A 17,534-nucleotide genomic window follows, 5' to 3' on the forward strand; every position below is an offset into this window, starting at 1 on the left:
TACCATTGTATACCTTTTTGTCCCTTGCAAGGGCAAAATACAGGCTGTGAGGAATCTCCTCCACACCCTAGCCTGGATTTGTGAGCAGGGCAAGCACTGCCTCTTCACTGAAGCTTTTTTGGACATGGCCTTTTCAACTTGCCTCCAACTGGGATGTGAATTAGGTTTGGACATGTCTGTCTTACATCTTTTGGAGAGCCACAGCCAAAAATTATGCACTTTCAAGCTTTAGTTTTTGTCTGAGAAGCCACAAACTGCCTACAGAACTTGCCTTTTTCTCTCATGACAGCTTGCAGTCCAGATAATGAGAACTTCTCCTGTCGTATCAAGATGTGGTGGTGCAGGAATGTGAGGCACACCCTTCTTTCCCCGTCAGACACCACACAAACACATGAAATGTCACAGAGATGGGACTGCTGGCTTGGGCCTAACTGCAGTTTAAGACGGTGGGAGGAAGGGACACAGCCTAGCACCACAGGGAAGCTCCCCCCACTCTTGAAAAGGCAGAGGGATGGTTTTGGCTTGGCTTTCTCACAAACACAATCCAATCCAGAAGACTTTTTTACCCACAAGCAACAGAATACAGTGCAACCCACCACTCCCCCCAATGCTTGTGAAGTAAAGGTCTGTACCAAGCCCCAGACTTTGAGTATGCCTTTAAACTTTAGTTTACAACACAAAGGAAACAAAGTCAGTTTTGATTTGCTCCTCATTTTTGAGGTGGAAGAGACAGAAGAAACCCACTGACCCCACCTTTTAACAGAGAAAGGAAATGGTTTTAGAAAGCAAATTACCTGTAATCTTTATTTGGGCAGGGAAGTAAATATGTATTCAACTAGTTTTGATGCTATAATTACGTGTCACTGCACAAGAATTCATATTTACACTAACATGCACCATTAATGGGTAAGTTCCATTTTTCAGCCACATGAATACATTCAATAGCTTGGAGAAAAAGGAAAGAAAATTCCATACAAACAAGAGGTGTCAGAAAGAGGTTAAAAATAAGATTTATTTGCAAATCATTTTGACAATAAACTAGTATCTCTGAGCTGTGCATTTTGGGGACTACAAGTCAGTTCCTTTGTGTTCTGAGATTTCCATTTGCATGCAATATGGGATACCTCTAGAATTCAAAATGAACTTCGAAGTGTCCTTTTTTGCCTTGCTGTGCTGAGTAGTTCATTCCACAGGCACACTATAGAAGAGTCAAAGTCTTTATAATTAGGAGCTGTCACATGAAACACACAATGGAACAACCTTGGCTTAGAAAGAAAACTCACTTGGGAGTTGTTTCACATTTGTTTAACACAGTGTTAAGCACTTCAAGATTCCCACAAGAAGTACCTGGTGCTGTATGAAAAAACCCAAATGACTCAATGAAAAAACACCCCATAAACCCAAAACAAAAATCAAGAAGATCCCAAAACTCAATAAATATAAACATCTACCGCTAAACCTCACAGATATACCAAAACCACAGATTTCTTTCTGATGTATGAATGCACAGTACATCTGATTATGACCCAAGTTCCCTCTCTTAGAAGCTGATGAGCTGTCTCGTGTAAAAAAACCCCAAAACCTCAAGATTTAATAGTAATAACTGTGTATAAATGAGCTCAGGACAAAGGTAATACAAAGTAAGATTTACCCTTGTGTGAGGGCAACCTCTAAACCATGCTTAGTCACAGCAGCAGAAGAGGAAGACAGCAGCATCTTCAGAACATTTCTTCAATTTATGCCCACCCTTCTCCCTGACCTTTCTATCTCTGCCCTTCCAGGCTTTATGCCTGGAAATTTAAATTCTGAAGCCATAGTTTGAATTAGATGAGATCAGAAGTGTATTCTGAAACCCCTACATGATTAAGTTTTGAGCAGACCACAATTAGTATATCTTGCATTAGGCCAAAGTCAAAAGGCGACACAAGGAAACAAAGTAACATAGAGGAAATAAAAGAATCTGACCCCCATTTTTTTTCAATACAGTTCTAGAAAATATTAATTCTTATAACAAAGAGGGACTTTTTTTTTCTCTTTATAAAACTCAAAATAATCCAAATATTTGAAACTGGAAAAAAAGTTTTTCTCCCCTCCCATACATACAATAATGTAAGAAAAGACATCCAAGCTTGTCATTATTACCAGCTCAAACAAAGCATTAATGAATGCATTTAGACCATTCAAATGTAAATAAACATGGTTTATATGTATATAAAAATGCCTAAAATATCAAAAGGTAACAACTATTGGTGACAACTTGTTCATATAAGTATTCAGGTAAAGCTGGAGAGAATAATAGTCTTAGAAACATTATTTTGTTTTGGGCTACTTTAGAAAGACTAAACCAATATTCAAGTGAAAGCTCTCCATCATCAGTCCAGACACCATCTCCCCACAGGGATCTCCCTATACCCCCTGGGGAACCCAGGCCATTTTTATGAAACAAATACATGTGGTCATTTTGCATCAACCATTACTGAAACAACCCTGAGAGCAAGGTCTAGAATCTAGGAATCTCTTCAAGCTGGACACCCTAGCTAACATCAGACTGCCATCTGCACAAGCTCAAAACTAAAAAAAGGGATAAAGATTTCAGAACAAATCTTACATTGACAAACATTGCCCTGTTCAATCCCAACTCAGTCATCCTCAAAAAACAGTAAGGGTTTGTGATGGATAAATTGTAAATCCAGTGGCTATGTCCTCCCATTAGACAGCTCTAAGGATTCACTCTTCTAAGCTCTCTGTATCCCGGTATTTGTGGTGTAGTCAAACGTAAATACTGTGGAGGTTTATTGACAGCTGATTTGGGCCATGGTTAAGCTGCAGGTGCCAACATCCTGCATGAGCCTGTCCTGGTTTTGTCTGGGAGAGAGCTGATTTTCTTCCCTGTAGCTGGTACAGACCTGTATTTTGGATTTAGAACGAGAATAATGTTGGTAACACACTGGTGTTTTAGTGTAAACATGGTGTAGCAACAACTAAGTCAAGGACTTTTCAGCTTCTCACCCCACCAACAAGGGGGCTGGGGGTGCACAAGGAATTGGGAGGGGACACAGCCAGGAGAGCTGACCCTGAGTGACCAAAGGGAGGTCCCAGACTACATGGTGTCATGCTTAAAACATCAGCTGTGGGGGAGAGTTGGCCAGGGGTCACTGCTCAGAAACTGGCTGGGCATCAGTCACCAGGTGATGGGCAACTGTGTTGTGCCTCACTCGTTTTATATATTTTATCATTATTACTGTTGCGTTCCTTTCTGTTTCTGTCCTATTAAACTGCCTTTATCTCAAACCATGAATGTTACTTCTTTTTTCCCCCAAGTCTACCCCCCATCCCATTTGGAAGAGGGATGGGCAGTGGTGGGGTGCCCGTGAATGGCTGTGTGGCATTTAGCTGCCTGCTGGGTTAAACCGTAACACAGTTTATAGAACTCATCGATCTAGCAGTATTTTTGCAAGAAAACACTTGCCACATCCCATTCCAAAGTTCGGAAAATCCCTATCCTGAAAACCCACTATTTGCTGAGGAAGTACCATATTTACTGAGAGCATGAATTAGCTCTGAGCACACCACCTTTAATGGCAACACTTGCAAAAGACCCCACACAGCCCTGCAAGTTCTTCTCTCTTACATGTCCAGGTCTGAAACCTAGAAATGCTCAGGTTTTTTCTTTAGAAATCCTGTACACGTGATCCAGTTTTTAAATGTCATTAAATGTTTTGGCAGAATAATGTTATATGAAATCTGTAATACACTTGCTAATGTTTATAATCCAATGATTACTTATAAGAAGTATTATTGCATTTTAAGCGTAAAAATATAAGAGGTTCTATAAAGAAAATTAAAATAGCATTAATCTAATATTGATAGTCATATAAAATAACTCACAATTATGTAAGTTTCCATATTTAATTACACATTTAAAAATAAGTTATAAAAATAATTAAGCTTCTTTAAAACCCCTAGGATATTTGCTTTTAGGAGTTTTTACTCATATCTACTGATTGTCTAACATCAGCCACAGCTTCTGGTACTCGAACAGTCATATCATTCATTGATTTCTTCAAGCAGATTTGGCAGCCTAAACGTGATCTGTGGGGAAACAGGACATTGTTGTTAGTTCTAGCCCAGCAGCAATCTAACAGCATTTACCCCCTTATGCCTCCAGCACTCAGCCATCCCAAACACACCATGAACTAGGAACAGGCACTCTTGTGCAGGGAGTGAACCACATGCATCAACGCAAGGATCTGTGCGGCAGTAGTCGGGATTTACGGCCCGAATAGAAAGTCCCACACTGAGTCCTTCCTGCTCACTGAGACAGTGCAGAATATGGGTGACCCTTCCTTTTTCAGTGGGTCACTAACAGGTCAGTCCAGTGCAGGGAGGTATGCTTGATCTCCCAAGGGACATTTGGCATCTCTGAAGAGATAAAGGCAATGAATCTGAAAGAAAGCCTCAGAAAAAGCAAAGCCTAACTCCCCCATCCAAAGTTCAGTGTTCTCAAACTAAAAAACTCAAGACTGGGTTTATGCCAGAAAAGTAAGAGTCAAAAGACAAGAAACATAGATAGGAGAAGGAGAAAATACTCAAGGCACCAGAGGAGATGTCATCCTTCATTTTTATACCTATCATTCAGCTTGAAAAAACCAGATGTTGCACACGAGCAATTAAAATCAGAGGATTTAGTACCACAGCAAAGCTCTGCAGACATCACAAGCTGTTTTTATTGTTGGGATATTTTTAAGTCAATGTCCATGTCTCAGTATTTAAGTATAGAATATATATATAATATAGAATACTAAAGACATCAGCAAGGATGGGCAATGTTCTGCAGTCCCTGGCAAGACACAGCTGACAACCTGTTTCAAGACTGTAAAGTCCCCACTCTTCTCTCCACCTCTCCATATGCATTTATCTGCATCTACCTCTTAACTCCAAATGTAATTTCCTATTGCTCAAGAGCATAAAATCCTTGTGCATGTTTTCACAGGCAGGTGATGATATTACCACAGCACTGTAAACAAACCTTACTCCTCACTGTGTTTCCCCAAGCTTCACAAGGATGCTCACACTAATGAAAACCTAGAACCAATTACTTTCACATCATGCTGTTGATCACATACTCTTACCAGGAAGCCTAATACTTCAACCATTTAAAAGATTTTTTTTTATAACCAATTACTTATTCTTTACAGGGCCTTTGCTCTCATCCTGTTGCAACTCAAAATTTAGTAAACGATTTCTAGACCTATGTAAACTGCATGAACTGCAAGATCTTTATCTCAGTGACTTATATGAAGAATTCCCATATCTACTTCACCCCTCTACAAAAATTCTGTTCAATTCTTTCCTTACCCATAGTAGATAGTATAGAAAAGCAAGAGCCTGCAGACACATGACTTAAGTGTCCAGAATGGATTCAGACTCAGCGTTCTTCAGTTCCAAACCTCATTTTAAAATGCTGAATGTCATTTTAAAAGTTGGGTTGCCACCTTCTGATTCCTTTGATGTTGAAGCAGTTTCAAACCTACTAATTAAGCCTTCCAGACAGCAGTTCAAAAATACCATACTGAATTCCTGCAGAGATCCTGGGTGAATGCTGCCCAGCCATTACTGTTTGTTACCACTCAGTTTAGTTATCTGCAGCAATACTACTTCTGTGGACACGTCAATTTGAAAGATCACAGAATGTGCCAGGACAGCCTCTGCAAAGAAACCTTCCAGTACATGGACAGCTGAAAAATCTGTAGAGATAACAATGCAAAGGAAACTTTGCTTTTATATTATCTTTTTCTATTTTGCATGCACCTTCTACATAGAAGACAAAGGTTCCTGCATGTAGACAAAGTTTCCTATTTCTGATAGGTTAGAAACAAAAATATTTGTCTACACTTTGCAAGCTGTTTCACAGCTTACTTTTTCCTTCAGTATTCTTATCTTAACTTGCCAGGATTTGCACTCCCCCATCTTACTGCTTTTAATCATCTCTACTGTTCTGCAAATAATCGAAACAATTTCATTTTAACCTTCCTAATTAATCCTTCATTTTAAAAAACATGAGCTTTTGTGGCATTTGCTAGCTGAAACTTTTCTAAACACAGAGTCACTGACCAGAAGAAGCTGTTTTGCTTATGCCTATGACAGAACATAGAAGTGCATCTCCATTACACAGATTTTTATCAGCACAGGAGTCCAGGTAACCTGCAGCAAATACCAGCCACTTAGAGCTCTGTCTTTCACAAGAGTCATCCTCTCACATACCTGGAAGGTCCCTGGCCATAGGAAGAAAATATGATGCTAGGAAAACCTAATAGAGTAACAAACACCTTCCGAGAGTCTTAAACTTAATTTGGAAGGAAGAACTTGGAGAGCAAATCGAAACATTTAATCAGAGAGCTCTGGCTTGCTACTGTTTTTCTGTTCTTCAGTGAAATCTCCTCGCTTTAAACCTTCATTTAAAAAGTAGCCAAACAAAAAAGGTTTTTAGTAGATCATATGCCTCCAGATCTAGTTAGGAATTACTCTAGCCCTGAACCTGAAAGTAACTCTGTTATGGTATTTGTCAGGCTTCTGGCTTTTTTCAAAATTGAATGAGTTTCTGTAAGACAGGAAAAATGGATAAAACAAAAGAACCTACAAATTTCTTGTAGCTTGACTTCTTTGTCTTTACAACCTCCCATAAATGTTCAGATTTGGCTGAAGAGCATATTGTCATGTAGAAATGATGAGTACAGGATTCCCTTTACTGATATAAGAAGACAGACAAGTTAATTCAGAGTACTTCTTTGCAGAGACATAAAAAACCTCAACACTATACAGACCAGGTATAAAGCTTCTGACATTACTGGAAAGATTCTCAAAACTTCAACCAGCAGTTCCATTGAAACATGAAGGAGAGGGCTTATGAAACCTTGTAAGGCACAGCTGCTGACTGCTCACAGGGGCATGTTCTGTGATCAAGGCTATTGCGCACCAGCAAGTACAACAGCCCAGCAGGAATGGGTCTGTGATGAGGATGTGACACCCTAATTACAAGATGTGTGATTGTGGGGGTGATACAGAACAGAAGTCTACTTTAGAGTACCACTAGTCTAATCCCAATGCCTATCTGCAGTCAGAGCACACTTTAGGATCAGTTTCTCCCAAAAGGGAATCATCTGGTTTGTGTGCACAAAGAGTACTCTGGTATGAGTCAAAGCATGGCAAGTAGGTACACTGACATCTCTACACTGTCCTAAAGAAGGCTCAGAGGAAGGATCTTAGCAATGGACATAAATACCAGAGAGGTTGGAGAAGGTGGAGTCTCCATCCTTGGAGATATTCAAAAGCTGTCTGGACATGGTGCTGGGCATCAGATCTAGGTGGTCCTGCTTGAGCAGGGGGTTGGACCAGATGACCTCAAGAGGTCCCCTCCAACCTCAACCCTCCTGTGATTCTGTGGAAAGAAGATCTGACCAAAACCTAAAATACTAACATAAACACATTCATAAAATACATTAACTAGCTACAGACTAACAAGGGACAGAAAACAGAAGGAAAGAGAAACGAGAACTAAGAAAATTCACACACAGGACAGCAGTGGCAGAGTTTTGGTGGAAGAAACTGGGTTTCCAGTCATGCTTTAGTTCTAACGTTTCTGCACCATACCCCTCTGAAGACCATGTCCTGGTAACTGACACTTTTCAGTCACAAAAACAATACTGACACCTTTTTAATACAAATTCAGATAAACAACATTTAAACTTGGCGGTCCCATTCGTGTAACAGAATCCAGCCATTCATTAAAAGCTGATTAAGGTGCTCCCAAGAATATTGGACTGCCCCATCTGCAAACTCTTCTTCCCATTCTTTGGGGAAGTAGGGAAGTGTTATGTTGCCTTACGTTTCTGTGAGGCCATATGCCAGGTCCAGCATGTCCATCTCTTCATCAGTAATTGCATCTAGTTTCTCAAATATGTGGTCTTCAAATATTAAATGACAAGTTGAACAGGCTAGTGTTCCTTCACATGCACCTAAAGAGAAAATAAATCAAGATAATAGAAAATCCAACTTTGAAATTGCAGCTGAATTTCAGAAGAAATCTTACATATGTGTTTGTCTCATACAAGAAGTCTCTGTTGATCAGAGACTATATATATTCCCACATTCATATATATACTCTGCATTTAACTGTCAATAGTATTCCTACAGTTGCTATAGCATTAAGACTTACTTAAATGCTAAGTAATTAGTTAAAATACTTAACTAATTCCCTTTCCACTGTTGAAATAAAGAAATGCCCTCTACTATAAGAACGCAAAAGCAGACAATGCTGTCAATCAACACTATTTCATTTATCTCCCATGCTGATCCTTCTTATCTCTCTTTCTCAGGGTTTTGAGAAGGTTTCCTCAAGAAGCTCAACAGCAGACACCTGCTACACAAAAAAAATCCTTACAAGTATAGGGAGGAGGGATTATATGCTTATTTCTTCTCACTCAACAGAACCCTAATTCACAGCACCAAAAGTAGTCAGGCTAGCGAGAGATAGCCCACATGTACTACAAGGTGTTTCAGTACAAGTCAAGGATCTAACAAGTTCCTGGGGTTCAGCAGCACAAGCACCAACTACACCTACCTGCTACAGCAATTAAGTCATCACAGCACAGTAAAAATTTGAACACTAACAAATTTGTCTCCGTCACTGTATTGTGCTGGCATCAAAGTCTCCACATGGCTGAAGAAGAAATAGGCAACTTCAAGAAAGGAGAAGAAAAGCTAAATACTGTGGAGATTACAAACCCCAGGCTCTGATTTAAATTGATAGAAGAGATGCAGATAACACTTTAACTAATATTCACTTATTTACTTATTTCCAGGGAGAGCAGAACAAGAATACTGTGACCACATCACCTTTGTACTCATATGGAAATAAGGGAAACAAGGTTGTATGTACAATCACTGCTATGAAAAGAAATAGTGGAATTCAACATCAGACTATGAGAACCACACAGAAAGCACCATGCTGCTACCATATCAAAAGTACATATTCAAAGTGAACACAATATTGTACTGGAACATTTAATTTTTAAATTATATAATGTCTTCAAATACACATGAAAAAGCAGAGTTTCATTGAAGTGCCAGACATGAAATTTGTCATATCAGCAGTTTAAGTATCCCTAATGTTGGAAAAGTGAGGGAAGGGGTGAGGGGGGAAGGAAAGAACACTGACCAGTCTCTTTGAACAGGGGAGGGTCTTCCCACAACTGTAAAACTAGCAGTAACAAACAAATTGAGTGCAGCTGGATCATTCAAAATAGCTGTAATCCTTTATACAAAGATATTTCTATTATTATTATTAATGCACAAGGGATGCCCCCTAGTGATAGAAGCAAATAGGCAAGATTTACATTTTACTTTTCCCTCATGACCTTTTTCCTAAACAGAGAACATATGTTTTTACCGTGTACTCTGTCCTAGTATGGTATTTCATTAGCAAGTAGTTATTGAAATGGGACTAGCACATATTATAATTAAAGACAGTGTTCCAGATTTTCAGTTGGGCTTCTTTTTATTGACAGGATTACTTTTCCCCACTTTACCACAATGCTTTAACACAGCTGATATTGACACAGAGAACATCTACTGTAGAATACAGTCCAGCCATAAGCCCAAATGAGTCATTTAATAAGCAATACATAAAGCTAGTTGCATCACAAATTTTTAAAGACATAATTTTTCTTCCTCAGATGTATACAACACTAGACGTAATAGCTGTCTCAGATATTAAGTATGAGATTTAAAATCTTATCAAAGATTTTATTACTAGCAATAACATTTATTTGCACTTAACTAAAACACACATCAAATTTCAAACTGTGCTACCACCAATTGCTTCATGTTTTTCCCACCAATTGCTTCATGTTATGCATTCAGTCCTGAAAACTGTACTGCCACTTCCTGCTTTAGTTCTATTAATTTTTCAGCTCATGTTCATATAAATACCTTCCCAAGGTAATTAACTGCCATTATCTAATACCTTTGAGCAATGTGGTCTAGTGGTTTGAGCAGTGTGGGCTAATGGAAGATGCCCACGGTAGGGGGGTTTGGAACTAAATGATCTTCAAGGTCCCTTCCAACCCAAACCATTCTATGATTCCAACTATGGAAAGTGTAAAAGTTTGAAGAAATAGGGAAAAGTTTTAACTTCTCCAATTTTGATTTTAAACAGAACTCATACCAAATTAGAATTTAACAAGGGCATTTACCCCAATTCTTTAATGAGAATTAAACTTCTTGCTCTTCCCTGCCAACTGACATAGATTTGGTTGTTTCTTTCACTTTGCACTCCTCTACTACAGATACGGTTCTACAAAAAGCCTGATGATAGAGACAGTATGGCTCTACAGAAGTAACCAGAACTGTTACAAATACACTAGCTTTGTGCTGCCTCTAGAACAGACTCTTTCAGCTCAGAAGTCTGCAGATGCATGTTTCAGACTCCACTTTGACAGCACTCAGTCCACATACCCTTCTTTAATACTCAAGCCAAGATTACCCCAAGTATTTTTTGTAAATTTGAACCAAAATATTCTATGCACCTGCAGGAAGAAAAAAAGGGGAGAAAATCCAAATGAGTACAGCTAAGTTTTATACAGAAATATTCATTTACAGTTGGACTCAATGATCTTCAGGGTCTTCTCCAATGTAAATGATACTACAAATACTTATGCATGAAGAGGAACATAATTTCTAGACACTGAATAAAACATTCAGTGAATCTACTTACCAAAACCATCTATGTCTAGATTATTGTTAACAACAACATCCAGCAATGAATCCCCAGGTTTTCCCTTGGCTGTTAGTTTGTCACCATCGCGGTTTATGAAATGAACAGTTATTTTATCTTCTGAGCTGAAAAAGAAAATTTATATAATAGAATTAAAGAATTCTAGAATTTCGTGGTGCTTTAAGACTGATTGAATAGTACCAAATTAATAATCACTATCAACTTTAAGAACAGAGAAATCTAAGCCATTGGCTTTTAAAAGCTGTAATGGGTACAGACATTTACTGCTGTACATTGAAAAAAAGACCATGAAAAATCTAAAAAAACAACCACCCTTGGTGTGTGTTTTGGCACTGCAAGCTATATGGGATCCAGATGTTTTACCTTTCACCAAAGAGAGTCAGTTTATTTTAGGCACAATATTTGTATTTTTAACAAATAAAAGAGCTTATTTTAAACGTGTCTCTCCCTATCTTTCTGTGAACTCTTGCTTTGGATTTATGAATCTTTTGTTGTTTTCATCATTATAATTGAGAATAAATTCTAAATTTTCCCATTTCTGCTTAGAGTTTTAGGTATTTTACTTTATTAGTTCCAAAATTTAATTCTCTTCCCAAAGACGGAAATACTCCAAAAGCATTCTGCTGTTTTTAGGCACAGATTCTCTTAGGAATTCACTTTGTAAATATTAATTCTAGTGAAATTCAAAGTTTTTACACTGGTTTCAAAGAAAGAAGGTTTTGTATCTCTTTCTTTTTCAGACAATTGTTTTTTTAAGAAAAAATTTTCTTGCAGTCTGCACAAAAATGTCTTGAAACTAAAGCTTTTAATATGAAAAAGATTGATTTTTTTTTTGCATTTCATATTATTTATTTTACACACAAATTAAAGGAAAAATTTAAATATACTAATAAAATACAGTATGTTCAATTTTAAACAGACTGTTTTCTTTCCTACAGTAAGTGAGCAAAACAAAAATTTGTTGCATGGACAGTGAAGATATCTGCCAAGAGATAACAGATACAAACAACCAAAAAGCTAATACAAAAAAATTATGTTTCCATGTGAAATCCGTATGTAAGAACTGCATGCTTCACATAACCTGTACTCTTCTTAGAAACTTGGGTCTTGAGTGATCTATACCACATAAAAAATATGCAAGCTTGAACATCAAGTCACCCCCTGGAAAACTTCAACCTATAGATCTGAATATTAAAGCAAAAATTTGAAAGTGGTCATGCTGAAAACAGTGAACAAATTATTTTTGTAACTGGCTGTAAAAGAATGTGTTTTAGCAATCTGAATCCTGGCTTGCTATGAAACAACAACAAATGTTTGTTGCTGTAGACTTTATATACTTGCCACAACAATATTAAGTTCCACTGGCAGCAGTGTGCTTTGTGATGATTCATTATGATGTTATGTTCTTTTCCTATCATCCCTCAGTCCACTCTTCAGAAGGCAGACACCAGCTACTATTAACTATAAATTCATTCCAAAACTATAATTCATAATGAAGGGCTGACCTTGCTGCAAAATACAATTGGAGTATGTACTATAATAAAACAGAAATCTTAAAGGAGTATCTTTACAAAGTGTAATTAATGTTGCACAATCACCTGTGGTACTCAAGGACCACCAGCAAACCATTCTGTGGGGGTTTAAGAAACCACTCTGCTTTTCATTTTGCTCCTCTGCTGTTAACACCTCCCACAGCAGAACCAAGGAAACAAACACCCACTTAGATAAACAAGCACAAAATTCACCACCTCCTCTGGGAGTTTAAGACTGACAGGTTTAGACTGCATCTGGAAAGGTATAGATCCACATTCTGAGAGCCTCAGTAAATTTCTGACAACGTGATTTTAAGCTGCTTCAAAAAGCCCTTCCAGAGCTCAAAGTACACTCTCCTTTGCTGAAATATTTCTCTCAACATGTCACACACAACCCTGACAGGATACACAATGCAGGATGTACTTGCATTTCTGGGCATGCTCTGCCCAAGGTATAGACACAGCAAGTACTAAATATTTATTCCAATATCCTAAACATACTCTTTATTATAAGATGAGGCAATCCCAAGTACCATGGATCAAACAGCAAGATGCCTGGCCACCCATTAGATCCCTGGAACTTTTGTGAATGATAAGTAAACTCCCTCCCAGTTTTCAAAACACAGTTGAAACTGTCTTCACCTGTGGTTACACTTTAATCTGATAAAACACCACAGTGTCACAAGAACAGTCCGGTCCCTGCTCCTTTGTTCCTTGTCTCTGTGGCACTCACACTGTCCTACAGTAAACTGGGCTGGGAATGCACTGGCTGAAAGCCAAACTTCACAGGTCAATGACCCCACAGATGTCAGAACCAGCAGAGTCAGATGTGACCCTCAGCTGAAATGTACACCAGATGGTTGTGTTACTGCAACTTTATGCTGCAATGACACAACCCGGGTTTCATGATCAGATTAAAACAACCTCTTTACAGTATAAAAATGTGGGTTTGGTGATCCCCACTCCAAACCACCCTGCCATCATCCTTACACCAATATTACCGCAAGTCAACTCCTTTTGCTAATCTGCCTGAAATCAACCATAAAAACAAAGTAGACCCAGGTGGACCAGAAAGTAAAATTGACAAAAGTGCCACTGCCCACAATAAAAACAGGGAAACAGCAGTGGGATCCCCTTGTCAGTAGGCACAATCTGATATTTGCTTCAGCCAGTTGTGGACCTGCACCTTGGCTCTGAGTGCCTCATGCTGTGGCATGCAGCAAGGGGACAAACTAAAGTATCAGCAGGTCGCTGACTTTTGTTAAAAACTGACACACTAATTAATCTTTCTACCTGACCTAATCCACTCTGATTGATAACTGAAACCAAAATTTATTTATTTGTGTAAAGTTAGATACAGCCTTCTTAAAGTTAGATACAGCCTTCTCAGTAGATCCGGTTTTCTGCTATTGCCATCTTCTTGTCACTCTTCACCTAGCCAAAGTATTTTTTAAAAAATCACTGGCACTTTACTGATGGTGAAAATACTTTCAGAAGTGCGTGTATGTAATAATAACACTAGTCAATCATTCAAAACACACACTAGGCCAATCTTTTCAATGACTCAAGGGTACCATTAAAAAAAAAAATCACACCTGCATGAAACAATATTTAGGCTCTATAAATTTGAAATAACATGGTTTTTGTCCACCCAGACATTGTTTGCATCAAGAAAAACAACTAACTAAATACCAACATACTGTGAACTGGTCACAGGCAACTAACACAAAACATGTGTCAGGGCTGTGCAAGTTTGAATAGCCTCAGCATTATCAGGAAGACACTACTTATTTTGTGTTATCTGCATGAAAAATAAATATCCCAATTCATGCTCAGATAAACCTTTTCACCAGATGTAAAATACAAGTAATTTCTTCATAGGGTTGCCACAGTACTGTCAGCATTTTTATCAAGCTTCACAAGGATACCCTAAATTAAGCATACGCCAAAGGTACAGAGAACTGTAAATGCCATTATTCATTGTCCCTCCCAAGTAAATAGCAGTAAATACTGCAAATATCTCAACAGCTGTTTCTTCCCTCTTAAAAGGATCCATTTGAATCTTCAGCTATTACTTCCAAATTAAGAATCAACCCTGACATTCCTCCAAACAAAACATAACTTTAGCCTGGTGTTGGACATGGTGAGACCAGCTGTGTTATTCTCATGTCTTTTAATAAATAGCAAATCCAACAGCCCTAATTGCCTGAGGAGTTCCATGAATTAAACTATTATGCAGGCCTCAATTAAGAGAAGTTATAAATCTGAACTAATCTTTAAAGCATGCACTTATTATGCTGTGCATCAAAAACATTGTACAGCTAACCAGACCGGTATAAAAGAATTCTGAAATAACTTCTGTTCACCATGAAATTAAAAGGAAGGACAAGGGATAAAAAACGACCCAACAGAAAGGAGGAAATGAAAACATGATGCCTGATGCTCCACTGAAACCCTTGGAAACCTCTGCTCACAGGAATCACCTCAGGTAACGTTTTGTGTAGTGACGTCTTCATCCTCTAGACACAAATACAGCTAATTTTACACACATAAACAATGATGTATCTTTTTACTGGAATGACACTGGCTGATTACATAAAGGTCAGGAACTGGGTCTCAAATATGATGTCCAGAGAAAGTAACTTACACATAAATGGAGAAAACAATAATATACAAGAATTTTCCCTTTCTCCCAACTCACTCAGCCAGGTTGACACTGAGTATATAAACAATATTGGAAATACTTGTTTGCATAAACTTTTTGCTGGTGTGCTTGCAAAACGAATGTAAATAAATTCCATTCTGTATTCAGCCTGTTTGTGAAAGACCTGAGGGGATTACAAGTCTTACACTACTATTTGGTAAGGAAATGCTTTCCCTTTACAGCATTCTATTTTCAAAAATTAAAAAAAAAACCCTGTCAGTATCTCACAAAGACATTTTGATTTTTTTAATTAAAAACTGTGAATCAGGGACCTCAAAATCAACTGATTACCAACAGGATCCCTCAGAGAAAAGATCTAACTAGCAACTTACTCATCTCATATGGTAGTCCTAGTTAGTTTGTCTCTCCACATTAAAAGTATCTGCTGGGACAAAATCAAAGATCACCTACAGGAGAGTTCAAAAGCAAACTATTGAGACAGCTTTGATGTCAAGGGCACTATCCCAACCCTCTGGACACAGGCCAGGCTACACCCCTGATGCTGGACTGCTGATTGTGCATCCCGTTCCAAATCATGGAAACTTCTCTGGCAACCAACTACATCAGGCTTTTAAAACTTCTGCATTTTAAACACTGAAAGTTAGCTGTAGACTCTGACCTATCTTTGAATATGCAAACTACAAGCCAGAAGGCCGTACATAAACAGCCTGTGACTATATGTAATAAGCTGGATAATTACAGTTGTGGACTGTGGAATATTAAATGCCCACCGATGAAATGTATTCCGAAACACCTACTCATACATACTGGTGAGGAGAGGAGGAGCTCTGCACACCTAGATCAGGTCACAGAATCAATTAGGTCGGAACAGACCTCTGAGATCATCGAGTCCAACCTATTACCAAACGTGACCATGTCACTGAAGTGTCGCATTCAGTGTTTCCTTAAAGAAAGACACACAAGTGCTCTTCAGTACAGAAAAACTATACCAAAGGTAGAAGAGACTTCAGGTATTGGGATCTCTCTGATATATGCTGTACTTTTACCACAAGCCTAGCTAGACTTTCAGGGGAAAAAAAACAAACAAACCCAAAACCACAAAAAACCAAAGAGAAAAAAGAAAAAGCAAGTGCTCCACTGCATAAACCCCCCCAACTTTAGTAAGGTCATAACCTCTTAGAAAACTAGTGTGAGCATCAAGACCCGTGGTTTAGCGATGCATGACGGCACAAGCCATCAAGAGGTTCCAGGTCACACCGACCCTGAGCCTCACCCGCGCCGGGGATCGCTACGGGGCCTCACCCGAGCCAAGCCGCAGCGCCGGCACAGCCCTGCGGGACACAGCGCGATGGAAGAGCCCCCGGAGCTCCTCGGTGCCACGGCCACGCAGCCGCCCCCGGGACGGGGAGAGCAGGAGCGGGGAGGCGCGGCAGGGGCCGGGAGCCGTCAGGGGCACCGCGGGAAGGTCACCCTGCCAGCCCGCCTCGGGCGGCCCGGGGCACAGGCAGCCCGGGCTGCCCCCAGTGCCGAGGCCCAGCCCCGTCCGGCTCCTCCGGGGCGCCTCACGGGTGCGACCCCTTACCTGAGCACCGCCCGGGCAGAGAGGCTGAACGGCCGCGCTGCCCTCCCGGCAGCGGCAGCGCTACCGCAGCCCGGCCTCGGCCCGGCTGCCGGCGAGGTGGAGGAGAAGAGCCAGCGGCGGGAGGAAGCGGCGGCGGCCCAGAGAAGCCGCGCCGGCCCCGGGGCGGCCATGGCGGCCATGGCGGCGGGACGGCAGCGCTGGGGCTCGGCGGCGGCGGGGCCGGGCGGGGGCAAAGTTCCGCCGCTTACGCCCGCGGCGCGCAAGGCGGCGATTCTCGCAGCCGGTTACGCAGCGCGCGGCCCAACCCGCCGGCGTGCGCGCGGGGTTACGCACAGAGCGCGGCCGCGCGGCGGGGCGGGGCGGGGCGGGGCGGGGCGGGGCGGGGCGGGGCGGGGCGGGGCGGGGCGGGGCGGGGCGGGGCGGTAGGAGGGCATCGCCCCCGCTGCCCTCAGCTGCCCTCAGCTGCTCCGGCGCTTCCCGCACCGCGCCACCCCACACTTCCAAACCGAGCCCTCGCCTTCCCGGGAAAGCGGCCTCACGGAGCCCAGCATGTGCTCACCCCCTGCCCGGCTGGGTCCACGAGGGATTTCTGGTCCCAGCAAGCACTCGGCACTGACACGCGGTGGAGGCATCACCTGCCAAATGCCCCTTTGGGAAGGCTGGCCCGTGAGGGGAGTGGGCTCCAGCTGCAGGCTGGGCAAATGCTCGGTGAGACCTGGGACTCCCTTGAAATAGCTTACAATAACTTGGCTCTCCCAGGGAAGTGGGGCTGGCAGCTGGGGAGTCTGAGCTGTCTGCCTGTGCTGTCCAGGCAGAACCATAGAGAAATTCCCAGTTCCTCATTGCTGTTTCTTACTACAGAAGATCCAACCTCTAAAACACGGGCATCAGCAAACGGACAGCAGGGCTGCTGTCAGAGGGTCTAGCAGGCGGTGAAGATTCATGGTGAATGGCTCAAGT

The 17,534-nt window shown here is 40.9% G+C and overlaps 1 protein-coding gene across 1 annotated transcript; it reads right to left on the reverse strand.

The window, feature by feature from the left end:
* Window positions 1-985: 985 nt before the first annotated feature.
* FDX1 (ferredoxin 1) lies at window positions 986-16,887 on the reverse strand. Its single transcript, XM_085063691.1, has 4 exons — window positions 16,575-16,887; window positions 10,775-10,899; window positions 7,886-8,015; window positions 986-4,092 (listed from the first exon to the last, which is right to left on the reverse strand). The coding sequence occupies exons 1-4, from the start codon at window positions 16,751-16,753 to the stop codon at window positions 3,978-3,980; spliced, it is 549 nt and encodes a 182-aa protein (XP_084919817.1). The 5' UTR covers window positions 16,754-16,887; the 3' UTR covers window positions 986-3,977.
* Window positions 16,888-17,534: the final 647 nt, after the last annotated feature.

Source organism: Lichenostomus cassidix, chromosome 1 (genome assembly GCF_008360975.1).
Source record: "Lichenostomus cassidix isolate B80296 chromosome 1, HeHo_3.0, whole genome shotgun sequence".
NCBI classification, from domain to species: domain Eukaryota; kingdom Metazoa; phylum Chordata; class Aves; order Passeriformes; family Meliphagidae; genus Lichenostomus; species Lichenostomus cassidix.

Bases quoted from the DNA above. Each gene is read 5' to 3' on its own strand.
- FDX1 (XM_085063691.1), bottom strand. From the start codon at position 16,753: ATGGCCGCCATGGCCGCCCCGGGGCCGGCGCGGCTTCTCTGGGCCGCC. The intron at 8,016-10,774 runs GTAAGTAGATTC...TTTTCTCTTTAG, and splicing joins TCTAGACATAGATGGTTTTG to GTGCATGTGAAGGAACACTA. The intron at 4,093-7,885 runs GTAAGGCAACAT...GTTTCCCCACAG, and splicing joins GCATATGGCCTCACAGAAAC to ATCACGTTTAGGCTGCCAAA.